Raw genomic sequence first — 24,464 nt, 5'->3', positions numbered from 1 at the left:
GTGGGACAGGTGGGAAGGGGGATGGTGAGGAGTGTGACAGGTGGGAAGGTGGAGATGGTGTGGATTGCGAAAGGTGGGAAGGGGGAGTTGGTGTGGAGTGCGACAGGTGGGAAGGGGAGAATGGTGGGCAGTGGGACAGGTGGGAATTGGGATATGGTGGGGAGTGTGACAGGTGGGAAGGGGAGATGGTGGGGATTGCGACAGGTGGGCAGGGGGAGATGGTGGGGAGTGGTACAGGTGGGAGGAGGAGATTGTGCGTACTGGGACAGGTGGGAGGTGGAGATGGTGTGGATTGTGACAGGTGGGAAGGGGAGATGGTGCGGATTGTGACAGGTGGGAAGGGGGAGCTGGTGGGGATTGGGACACGTGTGAAGGTGGAGATGGTGTCGATTGTGACAAGTGGGAAAGGGGAGACAGTGGGTAGTGGGACAGATGGGAAGGGGAAGATGGTGGGGAGTGGGACAGGTGGGAAGGGGGAGATGTTGTGGATTGTGACAGTAGGAAGGAGCAGATGGTGGAGATTGGGGCAGATGGAAGGGGGAGATGGTGGGGAGTGGGACAGGTGGGAAGGGGTAGATGTTGGGGAGTGGGTCAGGTGGGAAGGAGGAGATGGTGGGGATTGGGACATGTGGGAAGGTGGAGATGCTGTGGATTGTGACAGGTGGGAAGGGCGAGATGGTGTGGATTGGGACAGCTGGGAAGGGGGAGATGGTGGGGAGTTGGACAGGTGGGAAGGAGGAGATGGTGTGGATTGTGACAGGTGGGAAAGGGGAGATGGTGGGGAGTGGGACAGATGGGAAAGGGGAGATGGTGGGGAGTGTGACAGGTGGGAAGCGGGGAGATGGTGAGGAGTGTGACAGGTGTGACAAACCTTCCATGTGACATGTGGGAAGGGGGAGATGGTGGGGAGACAGACAAGTGGGAAGGGGGAGATGGTGTCGATTGGGACAGCTGGGAAGTGGGAGATGGTGGGTAGTGTGACAGGTGGGATGGGAGATATGGTGGGGAGACGGACAGTTGGGAAGGGGGATATGGTGGGGAGATGGACAAGAGGGAAGATGGATGTGGTGTGGATTGTGAAATGTGCGATGGCGAGATGGTGAGGATTGTAACAGGTGGGAAGCGGGAGGTGGGGAGGATTGTGACAGTTGTGAAGGGGGAGATGGTGGGGATTGGGACAAGTGGGAATATGGAGATGGTGGGGATTGGGATAGGTGGGAAGGGGGAGAAGTGTGGATTGTGACAGTGAGAAGGAGCAGATGGTGGAGATTGGGGCAGATGGAAGGGGGAGATGGTGGGGAGTGTCACAGGTGGGAAGGGGGTGATGGTGGGGAGTGGAACAGGTGGGAAGGAGGAGATGTGTGGATTGTGACAGGTGGGAAAGGGGAAGTGGTGTGGATAGTAACAGGTGGGAAGGGGGAGATGGTGGGGAGTGTGACAGGTGGGAAGGGGGATATGGTGCGGATTGTGAAGGTGGGAAGGGGGAGATGGTGGGGAGTGGGACAGGGCGGAAGGGGAGATTGTGGGGATTGTGACAGGTGGGAAGGGGGAGATGGTGGAGATGGGAGAGGTCGGAAGGGGAAATGGTGGAGAGTGGACAGGTGGTAAGGGGGAGATGGTGCGGATTGGGACTTGTCAGAAGGTGGTGATGGTGGGGATTCTGACAGGTGGGAAGGGGAGATGGTGGGGAGACGGACAGGTGGCAAGCGGGAGATAGTGGGGAGAACACAGGTGGGATGGGGGAGATGGTGGGGAGTGGGACAGGTGGGACGTGTGATGTGGTGGGGAGTGGGACAGGTGGGAAGCGGGGAGATGGTGGGATTGTGACAGTTGGGAAGGGGGAGATGGTAGGGAGCGGGACAGGTGGGAAGGGGGAGAAGGTGTGGATTGGGACACGTGGGAAGGTGGAGATAGTGTGGATTAGGAAATATGGGAAGAGGGAGATGGTGGGGAGTGTGACAGGTGGGAAGGGGTAGATGGTGGGGAGATGGACAGGTGGGAAGGGGAAGATGGTGTGGATTCGGAAAGATGGGAAGAGGGAGATGGTGGGGAGTGTGACAGGTGGGAAGCAGAGATGGTGGGGAGATGGACAGGTGGCAAGGGGGAAATGGTGGGGAGTGGGGCAGGTAGGATGGGGAGATGGTGGGGAGTGGGACAGGTGGGACGTGTGAGGTGGTGGAGAGTGGGACAGGTGGGAAGCGGGGAGATGGTGGGATTGTGACAGTTGGGAAGGGGGAGATGGTGGGGAGTGGGACACGTGGGAAGGTGCAGATGGTGTGGATTGTGACAGGTGGGAAGGGGGTGATGGTGCGGATTGGAACTTGTCGGAAGGTGGAGATGGTGTGGATTGTGACAGCTGGGAAGGGGGAGGTGGTGTGGATTCTGACAGGTGGGAAGGTCGAGATGGTGGGGAGTGGGACAGGTGGGAAGGGGGAGATGGTGGTGAGTGTGACAGGTGGGAAGGGGGAGATGGTGGGGAGTGGGACACGTGGGAAGGGGGATATGGTGGGGAGTGTGACAGGTGGGAACGGGGAAATTGTGGGGAGACGGACAGGTGGGAAGGGTGAAATGGTGGGGAGTGGGACAGGGTGGAAGGGGGAGATGGTGGGGATTGTGACAGGTGTGAAGGGGAGATTGTGGGGATTGTGACAGGTGGGAAGGGGGAGATAGTGGGGAGACAGATAGGTGGGAAGAGGGAGATGGTGGGGAGTGTGACAGGTGGGAAGGGGAGATGGTGGGAAGTGGGACAAGTGGGAAGGGGGAGCTGGTGGAGAGTGGGACAGGTGGAAAGGGGGAGATGGTGGGGAGATGGACAGGTGGGAAGGGGGAGATGGTGTGGATTCGGAAAGATGGGAAGAGGGAGATGGTGGGGAGTGTGACAGGTGGGAAGGGGGATCTGGTGGGGAGTGGGACTGGTGGGAAGGGGGAGATGGTGGGTAGACGGACAGGTGGGAATGGGGAGATCGTGTGGGTTGTGACAGGTGGGAAAGGGAGATGGTGGGGAGTGTGACAAGTGGGAAGGGGGAGATGGTGGGGAGTGTGACAGGTGGGAAGGGGAGTTGGTGTGGATTGTGACAGGTGGGAAGGGGGAGATGGTGGGTAGACAGACAGGTGGGAAGGGGAGATGGTAGGGATTGTGACAGATGGGAAGGGGGAGATGGACAGGTGGGAAGGGGGAGATGGTGGGGAGTGGGAGAGGTGGAAAGGGGAGATGGTGGGGAGTGGACAGGTGGGAAGAGGGAGATGGTGTCGGTTGTGACAGGTGGGAAGGGGAGATGGTGGGGATTGTGACAGGTGGGAAGGAGGAGATGGTGGGGAGATAGACAGGTGGGAAGAGGGATATGGTGTGGATTGTGAAATGTGCGATGGAGAGATGGTGAGGATTGTGTCAGGTGGGAAGCGGGAGGTGGTGTGGATTGTGACAGCTGGGAAGGGGGAGGGTGGGGAGTGGGACAGAGGGGAAGGGGGAGATGGGGGGGATTGTGACAGGTTGGAAGGAGAGATGGTGGGGATTGTGACAGATGGGAAGGGGTAGATGGACAGGTGGGAAGGGTGAGATGGTGGGGAGTGGGAGAGGTGGAAAGGGGAGATGGTGGGGAGTGGGATGGGGGGAAGGCGGAGATGGTGTGGGTTGTGACAGGTGGGAAAGGGAGATGCTGGAGAGTGTGACAGGTGGGAAGGGGGAGATGGTGGGGAGTGTGACAGGTAGGAAGGGGGAGATGGTGGGGAGTGGGAGAGGTGGAAAGGGGAGATGGTGGGGAGTGGGATGGGGGGAAGGGGGAGATGGTGGGGATTGTGACAGGTGGAAAGGGGAGATGGTGGGGATTGTGACAGATGGGAAGGGGGAGATGGACAGGTGGGAAGGGGGAGATGGTGGGGAGTGGGATAGGCGGAAAGGGGAGATGACGGGGAGTGGACAGGTGGGAAGGGAGAGATGGTGGGGAGTGGACAGGTGGGAAGGGGAGATGGTGTGGATTGTGACAGGTGGGAAGGAGGAGATGGTGGGGAGACGGACAGGTGGGAAGGGGAGATGGTGGGGAGAGGGACAGGTGGGGAGGGGAAGATGGTGTGGATTGTGACAGGTGGGACAGGTGTTCCCTGTTCTGTGTTCTATGTTCACTGTTCCATGTCCTAGGTGTCATTGTTCCACGTTCTGTGTTTTAAGTTTCCTGTAACATACATCAAAGTTGCTGGTGAACGCAGCAGGCCAAGCAGCATCTATAGGAAGAGGCGCAGTCGACGTTTCAGGCCGAGACCCTTCGTCAGGACTAACTGAAGGAAGAGTGAGTAAGGGATTTGAAAGCTGGAGGGGGAGGGGGAGATGCAAAATGATAGGAGAAGACAGGAGGGGGAGGGATAGAGCCGAGAGCTGGACAGGTGATAGGCAAAAGGGGATACGAGAGGATCATGGGACAGGAGGCCTAGGGAGAAAGACGGGGGGGGGGGTGACCCAGAGGATGGGCAAGAGGTATATTCAGAGGGACAGAGGGAGAAAAAGGAGAGTGAGAGAAAGAATGTGTGCATAAAAATGAGTAACAGCTGGGGCACGAGGGGGAGGTGGGGCCTAGCGGAAGTTAGAGAAGTCAATGTTCATGCCATCAGGCCGGAGGCTACCCAGACAGAATATAAGGTGTTGTTCCTCCAACCTGAGTGCGGCTTCATCTTCACAGTAGAGGAGGCCGTGGATAGACACGTCAGAATGGGAATGGGACGTGGAATTAAAATGTGTGGCCACTGGGAGATCCTGCTTTCTCTGGCGGACAGAGCGTAGATGTTCAGCAAAGCGGTCTCCCAGTCTGCGTCGGGTCTCACCAATATATAAAAGGCCACATCGGGAGCACCGGACGCAGTATATCACCCCAGTCGACTCACAGGTGAAGTGATGCCTCACCTGGAAGGACTGTTTGGGGCCCTGAATGGTGGTAAGGGAGGAAGTGTAAGGGCATGTGTAGCACTTGTTCCGCTTACATGGATAAGTGCCAGGAGGGAGATCAGTGGGGAGGGATGGGGGGGACGAATGGACAAGGGAGTTGTGTAGGGATCGATCCCTGCGGAATGCAGAGAGAGGGGGGGAAGGAAAGATGTGCTTAGTGGTGGGATCCCGTTGGAGGTGGCGGAAGTTACGGAGAATAATATGTTGGACCCGGAGGCTGGTGGGGTGGTAGGTGAGGACCAGGGGAACCCTATTCCTAGTGGGGTGGTGGGAGGATGGAGTGAGAGCAGATGTACGTGAAATGGAGGAGATGCGTTTAAGAGCAGTTTAAGTTTCCTGTTCCATGTTCCGTGTTCTATGTTTCATTGTTCCATGTTCTGTGTTCTAAGTTCCCTGTTCCGTGTTTAACATTATAAGAAGCATACATAGAGTAGCCAGAGACTTTACTTCGAAAGCAGAAATCGCAAATAGCAGGGGTGAGAATTTTAAGGTGTTTGGAGGAATGTATAGAGGGCATGTCAGCAGAAGGTTATTTTTTTCACACAGGGAGTGGTGCGTGTGTAGAACACACTGCCAGGGGTGATGATAGAGGCAGACACATTGGGGGCATTTGAACGACTCATGGATGATCGAAAAAAATAGGGGCTATGTAGGAGGAAAGGGTTAGATTGGTATTAAAGTAGGGTTAAAAGGTCAGCACAACATAGTGAGCCAAAGGGCATGTGTTAGACTGTAATGTTCCATGTTTAATATTCTATGTTCCGTGTTCTATGTTTCATTGTTCCATGTTCTGTGTTTGATGTTTCATTGTTCTATGTTCCGTGTTCCATGTTCTGTGTTCTATGTTTCATTGTTCCATGTTCTATGTTGCATTGTTGCATGTTCCGTGTTCTATGTTTCATTGTTGCATGCCCTATGTTCATTATGTTCTATGCACTATGTTCTGTGTTCCATGTTCTCTGTTTCATGTTCCGTTCTGTGTATTCTGTTCCATGTTCCATTTTCCATGATCCCCAGGCTGCTATGCGAGGTGAGGGAGGAGATTGCTGAGCCTCTGGCAATGATCTTTGCATCATCAATGGGGACAGGAGAGGTTCCAGAGGATTGGAGGGCTGCGGATATTGTTCCCTTATTCAAAAAAGGGAGTAGAGATAGCCCAGAAAATTATAGACCGGTGAGTCTTACTTCAGTAGTTGGTAAATTGATGGAGAAGATCCTGAGAGGCAGGATTTATGAACATTTGGAGAGGCATAATATGATTAGGAATAATTAGCATGGCTTTGTCAAAGGCAGGTTGTGCCTTACAAGCCTGATTGAATATTTTGAAATGCGACTAAACACATTACATAGAAACATAGAAACATAGAAAATAGGTGCAGGAGTAGGCCATTCGGCCCTTCGAGCCTGCACCGCCATTTATTATGATCATGGCTGATCATCCAACTCAGAACCCAGCCTTCCCTCCATACCCCCTGACCCCTGTAGCCACAAGGGCCATATCTAACTTCCTTTTAAACATAGCTAATGAACTGGCCTCAACAGTTTGCTGTGGCAGAGAATTCCACAGATTCACCACTCTCTGTGTGAAGAAGTTTTTCCTAACCTCGGTCCTAAAAGGCTTCCCCTCTATCCTCAAACTGTGACCCCTCGTTCTAGACCTCCCCAACATCGGGAACAATCTTCCTGCATCTAGCCTGTCCAATCCCTTTAGGATCTTATACGTTTCAATCAGATCCCCCCTCAATCTTCTAAATTCCAACGAGTACAAGCCCAGTTCATCCAGTCTTTCTTCATATGAAAGACCTGCCATCCCAGGAATCAATCTGGTGAACCTTCTTTGTACTCCCTCTATGGCAAAGATGTCTTTCCTCAGATTAGGGGACCAAAACTGCACACAATACTCCAGGTGTGGTCTCACCAAGGCCTTGTACAACTGCAGTAGTACCTCCCTGCTCCTGTACTCGAATCCTCTCGCTATAAATGCCAGCATACCGTTCGCCTTTTTCACCGCCTGCTGTACCTGCATGCCCACTTTCAATGACTGGTGTATAATGACACCCAGGTCTCGTTGCACCTCCCCTTTTCCTAATCGGCCACCATTCAGATAATAATCTGTTTTCCTATTTTTGCCACCAAAGTGGATAACTTCACATTTATCCACATTAAATTGCATCTGCCATGAGTTTGCCCACTCACCCAACCTATCCAAGTCACCCTGCATCCTCTTAGCATCCTCCTCACTGCTAACACTGCCACCCAGCTTCGTGTCATCCGCAAACTTGGAGATGCTGCATTTAATTCCCTCATCCAAGTCATTAATATATATTGTAAACAACTGGGGTCCCAGCACTGAGCCTTGCGGTACCCCACTAGTCACCGCCTGCCATTCTGAAAAGGTCCCGTTTATTCCCACTCTTTGCTTCCTGTCTGCTAACCAATTCTCCACCCACACCAATACCTTACCCCCAATACCGTGTGCTTTAAGTTTGCACACTAATCTCCTATGTGGGACCTTGTCAAAAGCCTTTTGAAAATCCAAATATACCACATCCACTGGTTCTCCCCTATCCACTCTACTAGTTACATCCTCAAAAAATTCTATGAGATTCGTCAGACATGATTTTCCTTTCACAAATCCATGCTGACTTTGTCCGATCATTTCACCGCTTTCCAAATGTGCTGTTATCACATCCTTGATAACTGACTCCAGCAGTTTCCCCACCACCGACGTTAGGCTAACCGGCCTATAATTCCCCGGTTTCTCTCTCCCTCCTTTTTTAAAAAGTGGGGTTACATTAGCCACCCTCCAATCCTCAGGAACTAGTCCAGAATCTAACGAGTTTTGAAAAATTATCACTAATGCATCCACTATTTCTTGGGCCACTTCCTTAAGCACTCTGGGATGCAGACCATCTGGCCCTGGGGATTTATCTGCCTTCAATCCCTTCAATTTACCTAACACCACTTCCCTACTAACATGTATTTCGCTCAGTTCCTCCATCTCACTGGACCCTCTGTCCCTTACTATTTCTGGAAGATTATTTATGTCCTCCTTAGTGAAGACAGAACCAAAGTAATTATTCAATTGGTCTGCCATGTCCTTGCTCCCCATAATCAATTCACCTGTTTCTGTTTGCAGGGGACCTACATTTGTCTTTATCAGTCTTTTCCTTTTTACATATCTATAAAAGCTTTTACAGTCCGTTTTTATGTTCTCTGCCAGTTTTCTCTCATAATCTTTTTTCCCCTTCCTAATTAAGCCCTTTGTCCTCCTCTGCTGAACTCTGAATTTCTCCCAGTCCTCAGGTGAGCCACTTTCTCTGGCTAATTTGTATGCTACTTCTTTGGAATTGATACTATCCCTAATTTCTCTTGTCAGCCACGGGTGCACTACCTTCCTTGATTTATTCTTTTGCCAAACTGGGATGAACAATTGTTGTAGTTCATCCATGCAACCTTTAAATGCCTGCCATTGCATATCCACCGTCAATCCTTGATGAAGGTAGAGCAGTAGTTGTACTGTATATGGATTTCAGCAAGGCATTTGATAAGGTACCCAATGCAAGATTTATTGAGAAAGTAGGGAGGCATGGCATCAAAGGGGACATTGCTTTGTGGATCCAGAACTGGCTTGTCCACAGAATGCAGAGTGGTTGTAGATGGGTCATATTCTGCATGGAAGTCGGTGACCAGTGGTGCACCTCAGGGATCTGTTCTGGGACCCCTGCTCTTTGCGATTTTTATAAATGACCTGGATGAAGAAGTGGAGGAATGGGTAAGTAAATTTGCTGATGACATAAAGGTTGGAGGTGTTCTGGATAGTGTGGAGAGCTGTCAGAGGTTACAGCAGTACATTGATAGGATGCAAAACTGGGCTGAGAAGTGGCAGATAGATTTCAACCCAGATAAGGGTGAGGTGGTTCATTTTGGTAGGTCAGATATGATGGCAGAATATAGCATTAATGGTAATACTTAGCAGTGTGGAGGATCAGAGGGATCATGGGGTCTAAGTCCATAGGACACTCAAGGCTGCCGCGTAGGTTGACTCTGTGGTTAAGAAAGCATACGATGCATTGGCCCTCATCAATCGTGGGATTGAGTTCAGGGGCCAAGAGGTAATGTTGCAGCTTTTTCGGACCCTGGTCAGACCCCACTTGGAGTATTGTGCTTAGTTCTGGTCACCTCACTACAGGAAGGATGTGGAAACTATAGATAGGGTGCGGAGGAGATTTACAAGGATGTTGCCTGAATTGGGGAGCGTGAACTCGGCCTTTTCTCCTTGGAGCGACGGAGGATTAGAGGAGACCTGATAGAAGTGTATAAGATGATGAACGGCATTGATCGTAGGGATAGTCAGAGGCTTTTTCCCAGGGCTGGAATGGCTAGCATGAGAGGGCATAGTTTCAAGGTACTTGAAGTAGGTACAGAGGAGATGTCAGGGTAAGTTTTTTACGCAGGGAGTGGTGAGTGCGTGGAATGAGCGGCCAGCGACACTGATAGGACAAAGTCTTTTAAGAGACTCGTGGACAGGTACATGGAGCTCAGAAAAATAGAACATAGAACATAGAATAGTACAGCACAGTACAGGCCCTTCGGCCCACAATGTTGTGCCGATCCTCAAACCCTGCCTCCCATATAAGCCCCCACCTTAAATTCCTCCATATACCTGTCTAGTAGTCTCTTAAACTTCATGAGTGCATCTGCCTCCACCACTGACTCAGGCAGTGCATTCCACGCAACAACCACTCTCTGAATAAAAAACCTTCCTCTAATATCCCCCTTGAACTTCCCACCCCTTACATTAAAGCCATGTCCTCTTGTACTGAGCAGTGGTGCCCTGGGGAAGAGGCGCTGGCTATCCACTCTATCTATCCCTCTTATTATCTTGTACACCTCTATCATGTCTCCTCTCATCCTCCTTCTCTCCAAAGAGTAAAGCCCTAGCTCCCTTAATCTCTGATCATAATGTGTACTTTCTAAACCAGGCAGCATCCTGGTAAATCTCCTCTGTACCCTTTCCAATGCTTCCACATCCTTCCTATAGTGAGGTGACCAGAACTGGACACAGTACTCCAAGTGTGCCTAACCAGAGTTTTATAGAGCTGCATCACTACATCGCGACTCTTAAACTCTATCACTCGACTTAGGAAAGCTAACACCCCATAAGCTTTCTTAACTACCCTATCCACCTGTGAGGCAACTTTCAGGGATCTATGGACATGTCCTCCGAGATCCCTCTGTTCCTCCACACTACCAAGTATCCTGCCATTTACTGTGTACTCTGCCTTGGAGTTTGTCCTTCCAAAGTGTACCACCTCACACTTCTCTGGGTTGAACTCCATCTGCCACTTCTCAGACCACTTCTATGAGTAACCCTAGGTAATTTCTAAAGTAAGGGCATGTTCGGCACAGCTTTGTGGGCCAAAGGGCCTGTATTGTACCCTGGAGAGACTTGTTCCTGCCTATGGTCAGGCCACACTCCGATCCCCTCCAGTTCGCCTACCAGCCCCGACTAGGAGTTGAGGATGCCATCGTCTACCTGCTGAACCGTGTCTACGCCCACCTGGACAAGCCAGCGAGCACTGTGAGGGTCATGTTTTTTGACTTCTCCGGTGCGTTCAACACCATCCGCCCTGCTCTGCTGGGGGAGAAGCTGACAGCGATGCAGGTGGATGCTTCCCTGGTATCATGGATTCTTGATTACCTGACTGGCAGACCACAGTATGTGTGCTTGCAACACTGTGTGTCCGACAGAGTGATCAGCAGCACTGGGGCTCCACAGGGGACTGTCTTGTCTCCCTTTCTTTTCACCATTTACACCTCGGACTTCAACTACTGCACAGTCTTGTCATCTTCAGAAGTTTTCAGATGACTCTGCCATAGTTGGATGCATCAGCAAGGGAGATGAGGCTGAGTACAGGGCTACAGTAGGAAACTTTGTCACATGGTGTGAGCAGAATTATCTGCAGCTTAATGTGAAAAAGACTAAGGAACTGGTGGTAGACCTGAGGAGAGCTAAGGTACCGGTGACCCCTGTTTCCATCCAGGGGGTCAGTGTAGACATGATGGAGGATTACAAATACCAGGGGATACGAATTGACAATAAATTGGACTGGTCAAAGAACACTGAGGCTGTCTACAAGAAGGGTCAGAGCCATCTCTATTTTCTGAGGAGACTGCGGTCCTTTAACATCTGCTGGATGATGCTGAGGATATTCTACGAGTCTGTGGTGGCCAGTGCTATCATGTTTGCTGTTGTGTGCTGGGACAGCAGGCTGAGGGTAGCAGACACCAACAGAATCAACAAATTCATTCGTAAGGCCAGTGATGTTGTGGGGATGGAACTGGACTCTCTGACAGTGGTGTCTGAAAAGAGGATGCTGTCTAAGTTGCATGCCATCTTGGTCAATGTCTCCCATCCACTACATAATGTACTGGGTGGGCACAGGAGTACATTCAGCCAGAGACTCATTCCATGGAGATGCAACACAGAGCATCATAGGAAGTCATTCCTGCCTGTGGCCATCAAACTTTATAACTCCTCCCTTGGAGGGTCAGACACCCTGAGCCAATAGGCTGGTCCTGGACTTATTTCATAATTTACTGGCATAATTTACATACTATTATTTAACTATTTATGTTCTATTGCTATTTATTATTTATGGTGCAACTGTAACGAAAACCAATTTCCCCCGGGATCAATAAAGTATGACTATGACTATGTGTTGCAGGTTTTCTATGTTTCTATGTTCTGTGCACTATATTCTGTGTTCCATGTTCTCTGTTTCATGTTTTGTTCCATGTTCTATACTCCATGTTGTATGCACTATGTTCCATCTTCTCTGATCTACGCACTCTGTTCTCTGTTAAATGTTTACCCCACTGCTATCCAACACATCAGCATCGTCCAGTATGTGGCTTCTGACGTCACTAATCATTCCATAATCACTTTATTTCAGTTGAACACAGTACTCACCATGGAGCCACTTGGACCTTGGATACCAGGGATACCAGGAGGGCCCTGTAAGAGAGAGGAGTGTCAGTAGCCACAGGGGAAACTACTATGTGATAGAAGAGATAGAATGATGATTGGTGGAAAATGGGACTCTGAGGAAGCAAACAGGCTGGTTCTGGCTGAGCTCCTATCAATACCACAGCAGAGATAGCAAATGGGCTGGAGACAGATTGGGACAAAAAACAAGTGCACCAGTGTGGGGTAAGTCTGAGAATGTGGGTATTGATTACTGCTGTGATGTTCTGGTTGCCATTATCTGGGATAAGGTCCTGATTGTGTGACCGGAACAATTGAGACTTATGTAAACAACAGGAATTCTGCAGATGCTGGAAATTCAAGCAACACACATCAAAGTTGCTGGTGAACGAGACGAAGCAGACGTCCTGACGAAGGGTCTCAGCCTGAAACGTTGACTGCACCTCTTCCTACAGATGCTGCTTGGCCTGCTGCGTTCACCAGCAACTTTGATGTGTGTTGCCTGAGACTTATGTAGATTGGTGTAAATGACAGGGTGATGGTCGCTGCAAACACATTGAGTCAAATGGCCCAATTCACCGCTCGATCTTCTATAATGACCTGTGCCCGTGGAAAAGGGTGCTAGGATGTATCTAGGACTCTGGCTGCTGATTTAAAGTTGACTGGGCTTTCTTACCTGCACCAGTCATTAGATGGTGTCCACCAGGCCTTGGAACGACCACTGGAGGGCACACAGAATTTGCCAGAGTTTCTTATCAGTTTTGAAGAAAATGGAGTGTTCTTCATGGACTCTTGAAGCAGAAGTGAACAGGGAGCATAAGGGGAACCTGACAGCAAGATACTCTGAAAACAAAATGGCCTCAATATCATAGGTGTTGAGTTAGTAGACAGACTCTGTAATGTTTCCCTACCGGAACACCCTTTTCTCCTTCAGGTCCGATCGGACCCCGTTCTCCTTTCAGCCCCTGAAAAGAAACACTCAGAATCAGAATCAGATTTACTGTATGTTATGAAGGTTGTTGTTTTGTAGCAGCAGCAGACATAAAAAAATTACAGCGTACACTAAAATCTAAAATAAATAAATAGTGCCAAAGGAGAATAGAGAGGTAGTATTCGTGGGTTCAGAAGTCTGATAGCCAAGGGAGAGAAGCTGTTCCTCGAACATTCAGTGTGTCTTAAGACTCCAGTACCTCCTCCCCGATGGTAGTAATGAGACCATAAGACCATAAAATATAGGAGCAGAATGAAGCCATTTGGCCCATAGAGTCTGCTCCACCAATTCATCATGGCTGATCCAATTTTCCACCCAGCCCTAATCTCTTGCTTTCTCCCTGTATCCCTTTGTGCCCTGACCAGTCAAGAATCTAATGACTTCTGCCTTAAATATACATAAAGACTTGGCATAGCGGCCTGTGGCAAAGAATTCCACAGATTCACCACCATTCAGGCACTGTCTTTTGAAGATGCCCTTGATGGTGGGGAGGCTAGTGCCTGTGATGGAGCTGGCTGATCTACCAGACACTGACACCCAGGTGCAGGAGTTATTGGACACACTGTCCATGGCTACAGCGACTGCTACACATACAAAGATCAAGACCTGGTCCTAGTTTGAATGATGCTGACGTAACATCAGTCCCAGTCTCCAGCACCTTCCCACTGCAATATCTGAACCAACTCAGCTCTGATGGAGTCAGGAGGCAAATGGAATAGCGGTGGGTAACTCCTGGCAACTGATCGTCATGGTGACTACAAGAGCTGGCCAGATACTGGGTGCACTACAGTATTTCCTACGTACCTCTCAGGGCCTTCCCACTATCTGCAAGGAATATGTGTGATGGAATACTATAGATCATAAGACACAGGGGTAGAATCATGGTGGATTCTTTTTTCCCTCCTCAGCCCCATTCCCCGGCCTTCTTCCCATGACCTTTGATGTCATGCCCAATCAAGAATCTATCAAGCTCTGCCATAAATACACCCAACGACCTGGCCTCCACAGCTGCCTGTGGTAATAAATACTCTACACTTGTCTGGGTGAGTGAACCTCCATCAGCTTCCAAGGAGTTAAATGCTATCCAGGATAAACAATTGTTTCCCAGCTACTGCAAGGACATTCACTCAACACAGCCCTCAGGGCTGAGTCCTAAGCCCCCTTCTTTACTCTCTGTACATGCATGAATGTGTCACTACCTACAGCTCCAATCTGCTAATTAAATTTGCTGACGATACCACATTGATTGGCATTATCTCAAATAATAACGAGGCAGCCTACAGAGAAGTCGTCATCACCCTGACACAGTGGTGTCAAGAAAACAACCTCTCCCTCAATGTTGTAAAAACAAAAGAGCTGGTTGTGGACTACAGGAGGAATGGAGACAGGTTAATCCCTATTGACATCAATGGATCTGGGGTTGAAAGGGTGAACAGCTTTAATTCCTCGGCATAAATATCACTGAGGATCTCACGTGGTCTGTACATAGCGGCTGTGTTTTGAAAAAGGCACAACAGCGCCTCTTTCACCTCAGACTGTTGAAGAAGTTTGGCATGAGTTCCCAGATCCTAAGGACTTTCTGCAGGGGCACAATTGAGAGCATCCTGACTGGCTGCATCACTACCTGGTATGGGAACTGTACCTCCCTCAATTGCAAGACTCTGCAGAGAGTGGTGCGGACAGCCCAGCGCATCTGTAGTTGTGAACCTCCCACGATTCAGGACATTTACAAAGACAGGTGTATAAAGATCAAAAAAGGGTTATTGGGGACCCGAGTCACCCCAACTACAAACTTTTCCAGCTGCTACCATCTGGGAAACGATGCCATAGCATAAAAGCCAGGACCAACAGGCTCTGGGACAGCTTCTTCCACTACGTCATCAGACTGATAATTCACTCCGATACAATTGTATTTCTATGCTATATTGACTATCCTGGTGTACATTTATTAGAAATGACTTAAAATTGCACATTGCACATTCAGATGGAGACATAACATAAAGATTTTTATTCCTCATATATGTGAAGGATGTAACAAAAAAAGTCAATTCAATTTAACATTGAACACTCCACTACCACTGCATGAGACAACAGCAGGTCACTGAGGCTTTCTCATCAGCACCTCTCCCACCTGTGATATCCACTGTCTGGAAAGCAAGGCTCAGCAAAGCTGCCAAGGACATGTCTTCCTCCAAGTTGGGCAATGTGGACTGAGTAGATGCCGGAACTCCTTACCTCACACTGTGAGAATACACCTGCCTTACAGATGCTGCTCTCATCTCTCCCTCAAGGATTCTGAGTTTGATGTAGATTTCTCACCCATACATGTTAGCAGACAGTGAAATGCACAGTTAGTGTAAACATGTAAGTGTCACACACATTCTGGCACCAACATAACATGCCTGCAATGCTCAGTAAAACAACATAAAGCACAACAAAATTGAATACAAGAAGCAACAAAACAACAGCAAAACAATCCTGTTTTCTGCACACCACCCATTTATCCCCGTTGTCCCTCACCTTCCAGTCAAGATGGAGGGTGCAGCATGACTGCCACCTTGACCAGAAGGGTCTGAACCCGCACACTCCCACAGCGGGTGTGAATATTGCAAACATCAAACCTACCGGGAGACCAGGCATCCCTGCTGCTCCGGGGTATCCAGAGGATCCTGGAGGACCCTGGGGGCAAACACATCACAACAGTGTTACTCCAGCAGTCCATGTCTGACCTGCGAGGGGTTCAGTGACCCAGCTGCTGATCCGACCCAGCTGTTCCCACAGAGCAGGTGCCAGTGAACCAGCTCAGGAGGCAATGTAGGGAGTAACACTGACTCCCACTCAACACCATGCCCCATGCCCACCACATACCAAATGCAACACTGAAACACACCCCACACCAAAACATGCCCCTCAGTCCTCCCTCCCAATGCCATATCTCAACTCCACACTAAAAAGCACACCCACATCTCATTCACAACACACCTCACTCCCAACACCACACCTCACAGCCAACACCATACCCCATACCCCAATACCAAACATCACACCCAACACCATACCCCACACCCAACACCACACCCCATGCCCCAACACCAAACATCACACGTAACACCATACCCCAACACCAAACATCACACATAACACCATACTCCACACCCCAATACCAAACATCACACCCAACACCATACCCCACACCCCAATACCAAACATCACACACAACACTATACCCCACACCCAACACCATACCCCACACCCAACACCATACCCCACACCCCAACACCACACCTCACACCCATCACCACACCTCACACCCAACACCATACCCCACACCCAGTACCATACCCCACTACTCAACACCATAGCCCACACCCCACCAAACATCACACCCAACACCACACCCCATACCCAACACCATACCCCACACCCAACACTATACCCCACACCCAACACCATATCCCACACCCCAACACCAAACATCACACCCAACACCATACCTCACACCCAACACCATACCTCACACCCAACACCACACCCCACACACACTATACCCCACACCCCAACACCAAACATCACACCCAACACCATACCCCACACCCAACACCATACCCCACACCTCACACATAACACCATACCCCTCACCCCAACATTACACATAACACCATACTCCACACCCCAATACCAAACATCATGCATAACACCATACCCCATACCCAACACCACACCCCACACCCAACACCCATCACCACACCTCACACCCAATACCATACCCCACTCCTCAATACCATAGCCCACACCCCACCAAACATCACACCCAACACCACACCCCATACCCAACACCATACCCCACACCCCAACACCAAACATCACACCCAACACCATACCTCACACCCAACACTATATCCCACACCCAACACCATATCCCACACCCAACGCCATATCCCACACCCCAACACCAAACATCACACCCAACACCATACCTCACACCCAACACCATACCTCACACCCAACACCACACCCCACACACACCATACCCCACACCCCAACACCAAACATCACACCCAACACCATACCTCACACCCAACACCATACCTCACACCCAACACCACACCCCACACACACCATACCCCACACCCCAACACCAAACATCACACCCAACACCATACCCCACACCCAACACCATACCCCACACCTCACACATAACACCATACCCCTCACCCCAACATTACACATAACACCATACTCCACACCCCAATACCAAACATCATGCATAACACCATACCCCATACCCAACACCACACCCCACACCCAACACCATACCCCACACCCATCACACCTCACACCCAACACCATACCCCACACCCAACACCATACCCCACTCCTCAACACCATAGCCCACACCCCACCAAACATCACACCCAACACCACACCCCATACCCAACACCATACCCCACACCCCAACACCAAACATCACACCCAACACCATACCTCACACCCAACACCATACCCCACACCCAACACTATACCCCACACCCAATACCATATCCCACACCCAACGCCATATCCCACACCCCAATACCAAACATCACACCCAACACCATACCTCACACCCAACACCATACCTCACACCCAACACCACACCCCACACACACCATACCCCACACCCCAACACCAAACATCACACCCAACACCATACCCCACACCCAACACCATACCCCACACCTCACACATAACACCATACCCCACACCCCAACATTACACATAACACCATACTCCACACTCCAATACCAAACATCATGCATAACACCATACCCCATACCCAACACCACACCCCACACCATACCCCACACCCATCACACCTCACACCCAACACCATACCCCACACCCAACACCATACCCCACTCCTCAACACCATAGCCCACACCCCACCAAACATCACACCCAACACCACACCCCATACCCAACACCATACCCCACACCCCAACACCAAACATCACACCCAACACCAAACATCACACCCAACACCATACCTCACACCCAACACTATACCCCACACCCAACACCATATCCCACACCCAACGCCATATCCCACACCCCAACACCAAACATCACACCCAACACCATACCTCACACCCAACACCACACCCCACACACACCATACCCCACACCCCAACACCAAACATCACACCCAACACCATACCCCACACCCAACACCATACCCCACACCTCACACATAACACCATACCCCACACCCCAACATTACACATTAACACCATACTCCACACCCCAACACCAAACATCACACCCAACACCATACCTCACACCCAACACCATACCTCACACCCAACACCACACCCCACACACACCATACCCCACACCCCAACACCATACCCCACACCTCACACATAACACCATACCCCACACCCCAACATTACACATAACACCATACTCCACACCCCAATACCAAACATCATGCATAACACCATACCCCATACCCAACACCACACCCCACACCCAACACCATACCCCACACCCATCACACCTCACACCCAACACCATACCCCACACCCAACACCATACCCCACTCCTCAACACCATAGCCCACACCCCACCAAACATCACACCCAACACCACACCCCATACCCAACACCATACCCCACACCCCAACACCAAACATCACACCCAACACCATACCTCACACCCAACACTATACCCCACACCCAACACCATATCCCACACCCAACGCCATATCCCACACCCCAACACCAAACATCACACCCAACACCATACCTCACACCCAACACCACACCCCACAAACACCATACCCCACACCCCAACACCAAACATCACACCCAACACCATACCCCACACCCAACACCATACCCCACACCTCACACATAACACCATACCCCACACCCCAACATTACACATAACACCATACTCCACACCCCAATACCAAACATCATGCATAACACCATACCCCATACCCAACACCACACCCCACACCCAACACCATACCCCACACCCAACACCCTACCCTACACCCAATACCATACCCCACTCCTCAACACCATAGCCCACACCCCACCAAACATCACACCCAACACCACACCCCATACCCAACACCATACCCCACACCCCAACACCAAACATCACACCCAACACCGTACCTCACACCCAACACTATACCCCACACCCAACACCATATCCCACACCCAACGCCATATTCCACACCCCAACACCAAACATCACACCCAACATCATACCTCACACCCAACACCACACTCCACACACACCATACCCCACACCCCAACACCAAACATCACACCCAACACCATACCTCACACCCAACACTATACCCCATACCCAATACCATATCTCAACTCCACACTGAAACATACTCCACATCTCATTCCCAATACACCTCACTCCCAACATTACACCTCACACCCAACACCATACCCCATACCCAAAACCCTACCCCACACCCAACACCCTATCCCACACCCAACACCATATCTCAACTCCACACTAAAACATAACCCATATCTCATTCCCAGCACACCTCATTCCCAACACTACATTGCACACCCAACCAAACCGCACACCCAACACTACACCTCACCCCAACACCACACCACATTCCCACTGCTCACCATCCCCAACACTGAAGCACACCTCCCACCCCTCACTCACTTAACACCACATTTCACCCTCAACACCGAACCTCACACCCAACACCACACGTCACCCTCAACACCGAGCCTCACACACACCAAGCCTTACACTCAACACTACACCTCACAGCCAACACACATCACACTCAACACCACACCTCATCCCCTACAGTGAACCTCATTGCTGAGACCACATTTTTCCAGTCTACCATTAGGAAGCCTCAGGGCCCCCACTCTCCACTCCCGACAATACATGAGCAAGTTCTGCTACAGGGTTAGGCTCACCTGTTCTCCTTTCTGTCCAGGCACTCCACTTAATCCCCGTTCTCCGGGTAGACCCTGTTGGTGAAAGACAAATTCTGAAGAAAGAGTCTCAATACAATCACTCCTTGGGAGCTGCCAGAGTCTTTGATGTTTCTCACATCCTACTGGTTGTTTCTATGAAATTCAGGAACACCATCCCTCCAAGTTGGACAACGTCCTCATCTGGAAGTACATTGCTGTTCCTGCATCACTACTAGGCTGAAATCCTAGAAGTACTCAGCCAACAGCAACTACAATGTAAGGATTGCAGTGGTTACAGAAAGGGGCTCATCTCAATGTTCCCAAGGGCAGTTAGGGATGGGCGATAAATGCTGGCTTGACACTCTGATGCCCAATTCCCTGAGCTTCCCTTCCTTCTCAATCCTGTATGTATGTGACTCCACAGGATTCAGAGGGAAGGGAAGTATAAGCAATCTACAGGAGGGAAATCATAGCTGAGGTTGCAGAGAGAGTTGGGGGACTGTAACATGGGGTATATCTCTGCCCTATACCCCAGGCTGCTGAGTGATGGCTTCATCAGCCTGGTGTCACAACCATGGATTTGGCAGCTCAGCAGGTACGGCAATTGTGCTCGAGAATATGCATGTGTCAGCTAATTATTTCATTATTTCTTTATGCCTACCCACATATTCATATAATCACCTATTTATCTGCAATTGATCAGCGGATTTTCAGTGATTATAGTCCAACTTGTTCCGTGTTTCTCTTGCAGTTTATCTGCAGTCTATGCCACACCACTGAATCTGACCATCTTATCAATGGATTTTCTCTATCTGTCTGAGTTAGGTTTTAGTACAAGTCATACACAACCGCTTGGTTCTTTGTTCTCTTTGTTCTCAGGCAAATGCCTGCTCCCCCTCCTGTGGAGTGAATAGGTTATCATCATCTCATTGTCATGAGTACCTAATAAAATAGACATAACCACAGGTTTAATGCCCCCAGTCTTAACTTCCAAAGAAACTTCTGGATCATAACATCACTAGATCCAACAGGAGGTAATGTTGGGCTAATAATTCAGCACCAAAACCTCCTGGCAGATGTTGGTCCCTGGAATACTGCATCCTGTGTTAATGGGGGCTCAGTGTGTTTCACTGCCCTGCCTTTGAAAGCCCTCTTGTTCCAGTTCTCCACCACTCCTCCAAAATTGGAAATACGTTAAAAAAAGCTTTCTCTCCAAAGATACTCACAGGTGTTCCAGGGGGCCCAGGAGAGCCAGGAAACCCAGGGGGTCCCTATAGGGAAAAACAAGACCCAAACTATGAAAATTGAACAATGGCAGACGCTGGAAATCTGGAACAGAAAATGCAGAAACACCCAGCGAGTCAGGCAGCAACTACAAGGAGAGAGGCAGAGGAAGGGTGAAGGGTCTGAAACCTGAAACATTGACTATGTCTCTGCTCCACCTACGAAGTTCGGTACTTTTTCGTTTCAGTGAAGGGAATGGGGAGAACAGTGGATCTGGTGAGCTGTGGTTTGGGAGCAGGCAATCTGATGACCTTTGATTCCCCACACTTGGCTTGGCATTCCAAGTCTTGCAGCACAGGAGATTGGTTTTCCAGGTGGGGGTTTGACTCCCCCCATACAAAAAATTCAATAAAAAATGAATTACAAAAAAAAAGAAATTGAAAAACAATACGTGAAAGACCACAACTGTTTACACCAGGCATTAGGCACTGGAAATGGATTCCCAGCTGCTATTCGGTGATTTGAGGAAGGCATCAGCTCTGGGAAGTACACACCCCACAGCAACACTGGAAAGGAGAGAGAGGCTGCAGGGCAGAGTAGGAGATCCCAGATTCCCTGAAAGTGACGTGGAATTCCTGTTCAATAGGATACAGGCCAGCCGCGAGGTTGGGGGGGCATGATCTCACTGAAATGTACAAAGTTCTCGTAGGGCAGAAATGGGGAGGAGAAATTCCCCCCCCCCCCCCCCACCAGTCACAGTCTCAAAATATAGAGCAGGGCATGTAGAGCTGAAAGCAGAGAAATGTTTGGGGAAGCGGAATTTCTGGGCCTATTGGCCCTGACCCTCAGATGTGGATGAACAGATCAGATGAATGTTGTAGGAAGTAAGGAAGTTGCTATTTTAAACCTATACCCGGTGATTAAGCATTCTTTACAAATTTGGCTGCAGTTCTGCAATTTTTTTAATCTTAAAAAATTTAAACTTCGTAGTTTAATTTATCAAAATTACTTTATTAAGCCTTCTTTGAGTGATCCAATTTTTTCACTTTGGAAAAATAAAGATATTAATTCTTTTTTTGATTTATTTAAAGAAGATAGGTTGATGTCTTTTGAACAATTAGTTGATAAATATTTTCTTTCATACTCACACTTTTTACAATACCTTCAAGTTAGACATTTTTTCATAAAAATATTTAAGTCATTTTCCTTACATATTGGATGCTGACCTGTTAGATACTATTATGAGTATGAACCCTTCGATGAAGGGTTCTATTGGAAGAATTTATAATTTATTATTACAATGGGATAAGCCTCCTTTACTTAAGATTAAACAAGATTGGGAAAAGGAACCCAATTTGACTTTTATGATGGAGGATTGGACGCGGATTCTGAAGCTGGTTAACTCTTCTTCGATCTGTGCTAGTCATTCACTGATCCAATTTAAAATTGTACATCGTTACCATTTGACGACGGAGAGACTGTCTAAAATATTTCCTAATGCTGATAGTTATTGTGATAGATGTAAAACTGAGACAGTGACACTGACACACATGTTTTGGTCTTGTTCTATACTGGAACAGTTCTGGAAGTCAGTTTTTTCGACAATTTCTAAAGCACTTAAAATTAATTTACAACCTAACAAATTAACTGTGCTTTTTGGAATAATTCCTCAAAATATCCGTGGTATCTCTGTGTCTGACCAACATGTTATTGCATTTGTTACATTGATAACTAGCAGGGCCATTTTGTTGAAGTGGAAGGATACATCAGCTCCCACTTTGTCACAATGTCTCAAGTGATGCTATGTCTTAGTTTGGAGAAAATTAGAAGTCGAACCTTTGAACCTTTATTTGATTTTGAGAAAAGATGGGGTTCATTTGCTTGTTATATCATTTGAGTTAATTGATAGATTTCCTCCACGATCTAATTGTAAATTTTTGGTACATTTTTTTTTGCTGGTGGTTTGATGTTTATCTTTAGAAGCTTTTTGTATGATGCATGGCTCTGGGGTTGAAGATCTAATGGGGTTTTCCTCCCACTTTTTCTTGCTTAGTAGGGTTTTTTTCCACTATCACCAAAAACTTTTCCATCTTTAAAATAATATTTTTTTTTCTTGAGACATTGTAAGTGTTGCTTACTTTGATGTACTCAAGTTAATTTTGGATAATAATAATAATAAAAGGAATATGCAGAAAAACAGAACTGGAGTAGATCAGCAATGATCCAATGAATGTTAGGGCAGGTTTGGGGGTCTAATGCTGGTCCTTTTCCTCTGCACTTGAGCTTTCACTGTTCAGTGGTAGCAGCTTCCTTTCACTGACATCTCAAAACCCCTGATAAATACAACTCATGGGGGTGGGGGTGGATGGTGTTTCTGCTGCACCACTCAGCTCCTGACTGGGCATAAGTCACGGGGGTAGAAAGTGCTGGGTTTACTCAGTGATATAAACGGGATGAACTGACAAGCTGCTTCTGTCTAGGGTCACTGTTTAAAGCTAGGCTTACCGATTGGCCCGGTGGCCCTGGATATCCTCGGAGCCCTGGAGAGCCCTGGGGAAAGAAAGTACAGAAGTAGTAACTAAGAGGCATGTGTTGGTACTGGGTATTTCCATATGGGACAGTTAGAGTCATGTCGATAGTGGCGTACAGTAAATCACATTCCGTCACCAGAGAAATTACAGCAGGAGCTCCCTACTCCACAGGGAAGCACTTTTGATATCAGTTCTAAAATTTACCAATCCAATTTGAACTTTAATTCACAAAATCATTCCAGCTTCTGTATATCTATTCATTCCACTCTCTTTTATCATTCTATCACGTAACCTCTCAAGTCCTGGTGCAAATTAGGTCCTTCCAGAGCCCATTTGCTGTTGCTCCTCATGAGGACGGTTCCAGTAACACCATGCCTCCTATGTGTCCTGAAACTTTCACTCATGCCTGTGTGACTAGGAGAGGCTACAGTCAGCAAGGATTGTGTTGAATGAGGCTGCATCACTGTCTGGTATGGAGAGGCTACTGCACAGGAATGAAAGAAGCTGCAGAAGGTTGTAAATCTAGTCAAATCCATCCTGGGTACCAGCCTACAAAACACCCAGCACATCTTCAGGGAGCGGTGTCTCAGAAAGGCAGTGTCCATTATTAAAGACCTCCAGCACCTAGGGCATGCTCTTTTCTCATTGTTACCATCAGCTAGGGGTACAGAAGCCTGAAGGCACACACTCAGCTTCTTCCCCTCTGCCGTCCGATTCCTAACTGGATGTTGAATCTTTGGATACTACCTCACTTTTTTTTAAATATAGAGTATTTCTGTTCTTACACATTTTAAAAAATCTATTCAATATATGTAATTGATTTACTTGTTCAGAT

At 48.8% G+C, this 24,464-nt stretch overlaps 1 protein-coding gene across 1 annotated transcript in view; it reads right to left on the bottom strand.

Annotated features, from left to right (window-relative positions):
* col16a1 (collagen, type XVI, alpha 1) overlaps window positions 1-24,464 on the bottom strand; it is a 414,952-nt gene that overhangs the window by 26,530 nt on the left and 363,958 nt on the right. The window contains exons 47-52 of the mRNA XM_063033604.1: window positions 23,604-23,648; window positions 21,101-21,145; window positions 19,875-19,928; window positions 15,541-15,594; window positions 12,836-12,889; window positions 11,910-11,954 (exon numbers count right to left, since the gene is read on the bottom strand). Of these exons, the coding sequence (XP_062889674.1) occupies window positions 11,910-11,954; window positions 12,836-12,889; window positions 15,541-15,594; window positions 19,875-19,928; window positions 21,101-21,145; window positions 23,604-23,648 (297 nt within the window). The remainder of the gene's footprint in view (window positions 1-11,909; window positions 11,955-12,835; window positions 12,890-15,540; window positions 15,595-19,874; window positions 19,929-21,100; window positions 21,146-23,603; window positions 23,649-24,464) is intronic.

This window comes from Mobula hypostoma, chromosome 26 (genome assembly GCF_963921235.1).
Source record: "Mobula hypostoma chromosome 26, sMobHyp1.1, whole genome shotgun sequence".
Lineage (NCBI taxonomy): Eukaryota > Metazoa > Chordata > Chondrichthyes > Myliobatiformes > Myliobatidae > Mobula > Mobula hypostoma.
The sequence above is the reverse complement of the archived record's forward strand: the minus strand, read 5'-3'. Positions and strand labels throughout refer to the sequence as shown.